Below are 6,685 nucleotides of genomic sequence, written 5' to 3'. Positions count from 1 at the left end.
AGTCTGAAGGAGAAGAAAAAAAAAAGTAGTCAAATTTATTTTGTCTTATGGAGTCTTTGCTATTACTGATTCTCTAAATATCATGCTTTTCACCCTATCCTCTATTTCTTAAATGCTTTTACTTTTCAGGTACACCAGCTAAATTTTCATGCAGTTACACCCAGAATGAGCCTTGTTTATGATGCAGTGAATAAATACACAAGTACACAAATATTAACAGGCTTTATCAAAACACATTTATATAACATTGCTAGAGAAATATGTAAAAAAAAAGTAATATGTTAGAAGTAATCCATGCATCAGAATAATCAGAAGATGTTTAATTGGTAGTGATAACATAGGCTATATCGTGATATCTTAGCACTTCTTTGCTGACTATTCTAAATTTGATGGCTTGCTAACAAAGGCTTGCTAACAAATCAGAATTTTGCATGAGTTGATCTTCTTTACTTTAGATTTTAGCTAGTTTATTCCTCACTCTGAAAAGCATTGCCTTAAATAACACTTTGGTATGATTAAAATTTTTGTGGTCTTGTTTTTTCTTTCTTCTTTTTTAGGTCATAAAAGAAACTAAACTTAAGCAAATTTACACAGCAGAAGAAAAATATACCATTAGAGTATCCATGTATACAAAATTAACCTTTTCTACTAACATGTGTCTGAGGCCAGTCCAGTTTCTCAATTATTATGTGGGTACAGATGAAAGAAGACAGCTGGAAAATCAGCAGCAGGTAGGAATTTACTTTTGTTATGAATGATATCACCTACTGTTGTGCAGTATATGTAGCCAGCTTGCAAGTATCTGTGTAATAGGTTTATGGTAAGAATGCTAATGTGCTTTCTCTTATTTCAGAGTATCAAGCATATATTACAGTCATTAGATAAGCAGTTAATGACATTGTGTGAGAAACAGAAGCATCTGGAATGCAGAGACAATGAGCTACGGCAACAGAAGAAGGAGCTGTTGGAGAGAGGAAGCAGAAGGAAACACCTGGAATCAAAAATTGCTGTGAAGTACAATAGGTAGGAAACAATCCTATACATGAAATAGGAACAATTTTAATAGGAAGCCAGTATACAGTTGTTATTATTATACTGTGCTTTTAACCTAAAAAAGTAACCAGTACTTGAGTGTCAGATATAGGTAGACTAAGAGGATGCTTAGAAAAGGAGTAGCACTTAAAATGCTGTATAACAATATCCTAAGTGCTTTCCTTTAATAGTATCATAGGATTCCAGTGAGAAGTCATTGCACTGATTTACTTAGTTACTAAAGCCTTCTATCTTGGTAACACTCATCTTGGCACACAGGGAATCTTGGTGGTATGAAGGTCAAAAGCAGCTTGATTACAAAGAGTAATGGAGTTCAGGATATTTAGGGGCGAAAAGATGGCAAATAGCAAGTTCACAATGCTGTTCTTTGAGAGGGCAGACTTGGGCCTTTTCAAGGATCTACTTGGTAGTGTCCTATGGAATAAGGCACTGGGGGGAGAAAAAGGAGCCCAAGAAAGCTGACTAATATGCAGGCATCACCTACCGGGAATCACCATCCCAACAAAGAAGAAGTCAAGACATGAGACTTACATTGATAAAGAAGCTACTGGCAAAGCTCAAGTATTTGGCTTGTTCCAAAACTAATGCCTCCTGTTTATTTTCCTGGAAACTGCAACAGATGCAAAGAGCAGAGCAAATTCTCAGCTACTAAACACTATTTTCCAACATTCCAGCATTAGTTATACATCTTTGCCAGCAGTGCACGAAAGCCTGCATGCTGTGTTCATAAAAATCTGCATGGCTGTCTGAAATGTGCCTTGTCTTTCATGTCACTGTTGCCACTGCTGGAACATACAATTCCTGTGCCAGCATCCACTGCATCATTGAATGTCAGTGGGTACAGTTTTGTCAGTATGGAGGAATTCAGTTTCATCTCTTTGCTTCATTCGCACTTCCACATCAGATACTGTTTTGTCAGACTGCCCCACTCACTGCTGCAGTCTGTCAAAATGTAACGGATTGTTGGGGAGGGGTTTCAACCTCCACTGCCATGCCAACAATATCTGCCTTTGATGTTACAGTCCAGCATAATAAAATAGGAGTCATTCTTTTGTAGCAGCCCTCATACAAAAAGGAAGCATCGAGAGAGTGGAAATAAGGATGGATAACCCAGGAAGAATACAGAGATACTTTATGAGCATATGGGGAAGCAATTAGGAATGCTGAAGCTCAGATAGAATTGATTCTGGCTAGAGATCTCAAAGTGCAAATTAGAGATTTGCAAGTACATCAGACAACCTGGTGGCATGGGCCCCCTGCTGAAATGAAACAAGAGTCCAAGGTACCTCGTAGAGTGTATGGCTGAGGTACTGAATACCTTCTTTGCCTCAGTCTTTACTAGCATGATGGAGGAGTCTCAGGTCTCAGAGACCAGAGTGAAAGTCTGGAGCAAGGAAAAGGCACACTTGGTGAAAGACAATCAGGTCACGGAATACATGAGCCCTAATGTGATGCACTGTGCCCATGAGTGATGAGGGTGCTGGCAGATGTATTTGCAGGTCCACTCTCAGGCTTTGGTTGATCATAGCAGTTAAAGAAGAGTCCGAAGACTGGAAAAACAAATGACACTTCTATCTGCGTGAAGCAGGGGTACCCAGGAAATGTAGGACAGTGAGCTTTTCCACAATCCTTGGGGACCATTTTCAGACAAATGAGGGAGAAGAAGATCATCATAATTAGAGTAGATTCTCCATGGAGTGATCAATATGCTAAACTTCTTTAATGAAATGACCAGACTCGTGGATGAAAATATTGTCTTCCTCTCCCTGTAAGATTCTCACAGACTGTTGATATATGGATTGGATGGGCAGACAGTAAGGTGGGTCAACAAGTGGCTGAACAACGAGGCTCAGAGGGCGGTAGTCAGTGTGCATGATTTTTTTCATAACTTAAATTGTAACTGAACAGAGACTGACATAATTACCTATATTACCTAGTCTATAATTACCAGGGTCTTTCTTCTTGTTCTTGAAAATTGGAAGAGTGTTTGCCAGCTTCCAGTCAGCTTCAGTCCTCTCCAGATTCCCAAGATTCTTGAAAAATGCTTGAGAGAAGTCTCACAAATGACATTGATGATCCCTCTAAGTACCCTGGGATAAATCCGCTTGGGTTCCATGAACCTATCTGCATCAAGGTGGAGCAGCAAGTTCTGCTCAAGTTCAGAGCTGATGGGGAAAATTGATCCTTACCACAGCCACAGTCCTTCAAGCTGGGGAACCTGGGATACTGGAGCTCATCATGAGTGTTGAAGACAAAGGCAAAGAAGGCGTTAAATTTCTCTGCTTGCCTGCATAGCTCTTGTGTTACTGCTGGTGCATTAAACTGAAAAAAGTGGTAAAAAACGCCAATGTTGCAATAGGGCTGTAGGATTGTTCTTGAGGGACCAGAGCCAACTGCTATACAGTCGCAGTGGCCAAGTAGCTATGCAGAGTGCTATCCTTAAAAGTGGATGTGAGCTTAGTCTCAAAGCCAGGTTTTGTTCTCAGTATATTATGTATATTTGTTATACATTGTTATTTGTATATTATTATGTATATTTGTACATACATATATATTTATTGTCATGGTGTTCAATTAGAACACAGAATACCGCTTGAAGGCAGAAGATAGATCCTCCAACTGAGCAAATATTGATTAAATCATTCTCTTTGGAAGAAAATAATTGCACTCTTTAATTTTGCAAAAGGGGAATAGTTCTTACACAATGACGGAGAAGGATTTTACAGATTTTCTTGCATATTGTGGATGCCTTTCGCTAGAGAGGCAAATGAGTTAAATAATGCCTTGCATTGAATATAACTTTTTAAATATTCGTGTTTCTATTTGAAGTGATTACTGAACAAAACTGTATGTAATTTTAAAGGTAAGTTACAAGAACCATTAAGGTTGCAGAGGGAGCTTGAGGTGATCTGCAGTCAATATTCTTAATGCATGGTCGGTGCTGGAGAGAGTCCTTTCAGAACTGAAAACATTTGTGGAGACTGCACAAGCTGTTTGTTTTTATTGGAGGAAAAAAATTTGAGTGTCGTCCTCTCACTTCACCTTAAGTCCACTGTCTCTCATCCTTCCAGTATGTGTCTCTTGTAAGAGCCTGATTCCTTGCAGTCTGTGACTTCCTGCAGAGGACGGATGGTGAGAGATTGCTTTTGGATGCTCCTGAAGCTATTATTTTCCAGGCTGAACAAGCTAAGCAGTCTCATCTTGTTCTCACAGGTCTTCTACTGTAGCCAAAACTAAATGCAGCACTTACTTGTGATCTAATCAACATACTGAACACAGAGGAAAAATCTCTCTTCTCCTGCTTGTGTTTTTGCTCCTGCAGCCAGGGCACACTGCTGGCTTATGCTCAGTTTACTGTCAAACGTGTATTATAGCTGCTATGATTGCTTTCTTCCCAGAGAGAGGACTTAGAGCTTGGCCTTGCAGAATCTGATCAGCTTTCTGTCCGCTCTTCCTCCAGCCTCATCAGGTCCCTCTGAAGAGCAAACGGGCTGCTTCCCTGCAACTTAGTGTTTTCTGAAAACTTGACAGGAGTGCCTTCTGTTCCTGTGTTCCACCAGGTTACTTGGCAGAGATTTCAAACAGGACAGCTCTTGTGACCGACTCCTGTTGTACCCAACTTGATGCTGGCTTCCAGGCAGAAAACAGCACAATAATAATGACCCTAAAGTGTCTCATCACTCTGCCACTTCTTTTTTCTTTTTTTTTTCAGTCTGGTCACCCACCCATCCAGACTGCTGTTTCCTAACTCGAGTACAACAATGCTGTCAGAGATGGCATTAAATGCTAGGGGAATTGATCAGAGCCAGCAGACTCTGACAAGCATGAAGCTTAAGCAACTTAATGTTCCTATGTCCACCTGCTAGTGAGGTTCAGAATGTATTTGCTGTACATAGGTATGTGCTTATTTGCACATGGTGAGCAATGTAGCTCATGCAGACAGATAACAGCATGCACATAAACACAGACAGCGCAAGTACTGTGTTCCATATAAGCAGAGCAGAAGTTTCTTAAAGAGACTTAAATGCATACATTTTTGCAGAATAGATCCCATCAGCAGCTGGGCTCAGACAAGTAGCTACTCCTGGATACACTCTCCCTGGCATCCGAACATAGAAACCCATAGAAACCAGGCTGCTTGAAGTTGTTACTCAGCTTTCCACTTCGTGATGAACTTCAAGATGTTTTTATCAGTCCTGTCTGATATCCAGCTCCTGTGGTCTCCTTTAGAGTCAGAAGCACATCCTTGGCTCCGAAACCACTTCATTTAGTTGCCAGCTAGTCTGGCATGGTCTTTGCTATAGAACAAACACTCGCTTATACCCCTGCATATGCTCCAAGTGCTGACTCTGAAATAAAAGTAAATGACATTCCCTTCATCTCCTACCATCCACAAATCCAATTTATTCAAAAGACAATCAGGTTGGTCAGCTGTGTGCCCTTGGTAAAGGCTTGCTGACCGTTCCTGATCACCATCTTCCTCATGCTCCTAGAAAAGTTTTCAAAGTGTACTTGTTCCAGCATTTTTTGAGGAATCAAAATGGGAAGTTTTTTGGATTGTCCTTGGGCTGTCTTGCTGTTTTTTGAACATCTCAAAATGTTTTGCAGCTATGCTTACTCCTCTTGAAGTTCTTTGTAATTTTGTGGTTTGGGGCATTTAAATGGAATGAAAACTCTGTTTTTCTGCAGTAAATGTGGAAAGTTGGGGGCACAGTTTTTTCTTAGTAGAATGTGTATTGATAATTAAGCAAGCCTCCTTAACTCTCCTATGCTGTATGGTTTAAGAAAGTAGCAGCAGTAAAGGAATGTCATCTTTGCACTGATTTTTTTAGTCTGAAATTTATAGAAAGCTTATGATTGTTCAATTATACCATTAGCAAACAAAATCAGAATGTCTCTCTAATTACGATTTTTTTGATATTTTAACTTTCTTAGGATGCTTGGATAGAAAATGCCTATGATGTATTCAGAATGTTTAGAATTGCAAATTCTTATTCTTGCCACCTTTTGGTTCATGACATATAAGATTAAGAATTTTGGTATTTTTCTGCAATTTATTTTAATCAAAATTAATTGTATATTGGTTCCTTCTGTAGTATAAGACAGCTGGAACAAAATCCTATCAACCTAGAAAAGGAATCTCAACAGGCAAAAGTAAAGATCAGAGCCATAAATACTCAGAAAGCAAAACTTGTTACAGAATTAATGTGTCATGTAAAGGTATGTATTTTTTCTTGGTATTTGTTCCAATATTGTGAAAAGTCTAATTCTTATGTGTAGGAGTTATGAATGTATGCAGTATATGAATGTGTCATTGCAGATGCTTGCAAGCTATCTTGCTTAAAGATAGGCTTCTTTTAAAGCTTTTATAAACTTGCACTTTCTTGTCTGTTGTCAATTTATAAATCATTTGCTGGCTTCAGTTTAGACTTTCACTGTCTTTTGTGGACACAGGAATTAACTGTATAATAATTTCTTTGTACTTTTTCAGAGTACTACATGTTTATGCAAATTGTTTCTTCTCAGTTTATAATCTGCTTTTTTATATTCTTTTTACTGGGAAAAAATGTTACAGGCCCTCTGAACGTCCACCTTACTGCTAAAACTAGGGAAGATATTCCTTAAGCAAGAA

General features: G+C 39.0%; 1 protein-coding gene across 1 annotated transcript; it reads left to right on the top strand.

The window, feature by feature from the left end:
- The first annotated feature begins 541 nt into the window (after positions 1-541).
- LOC104917149 (structural maintenance of chromosomes protein 5-like) lies at positions 542-6,348 on the top strand. The gene is made up of 3 exons (XM_010728256.2): positions 542-731; positions 854-1,023; positions 6,150-6,348. Exons 1-3 carry the CDS (start codon positions 624-626, stop codon positions 6,331-6,333), a joined length of 462 nt encoding a protein of 153 aa, XP_010726558.1. The 5' UTR covers positions 542-623; the 3' UTR covers positions 6,334-6,348.
- Positions 6,349-6,685: the final 337 nt, after the last annotated feature.

Source organism: Meleagris gallopavo, unplaced genomic scaffold (genome assembly GCF_000146605.3).
Source record: "Meleagris gallopavo isolate NT-WF06-2002-E0010 breed Aviagen turkey brand Nicholas breeding stock unplaced genomic scaffold, Turkey_5.1 ChrUn_random_7180001956203, whole genome shotgun sequence".
Taxonomy (NCBI): Eukaryota; Metazoa; Chordata; class Aves; order Galliformes; family Phasianidae; genus Meleagris; species Meleagris gallopavo.
The sequence above is the reverse complement of the archived record's forward strand: the minus strand, read 5'-3'. Positions and strand labels throughout refer to the sequence as shown.

Bases quoted from the DNA above. Each gene is read 5' to 3' on its own strand.
- LOC104917149 (XM_010728256.2), top strand. From the start codon at position 624: ATGTATACAAAATTAACCTTTTCTACTAACATGTGTCTGAGGCCAGTC. The intron at 732-853 runs GTAGGAATTTAC...CTCTTATTTCAG, and splicing joins AGCTGGAAAATCAGCAGCAG to AGTATCAAGCATATATTACA. The intron at 1,024-6,149 runs GTAGGAAACAAT...TTCCTTCTGTAG, and splicing joins ATTGCTGTGAAGTACAATAG to TATAAGACAGCTGGAACAAA.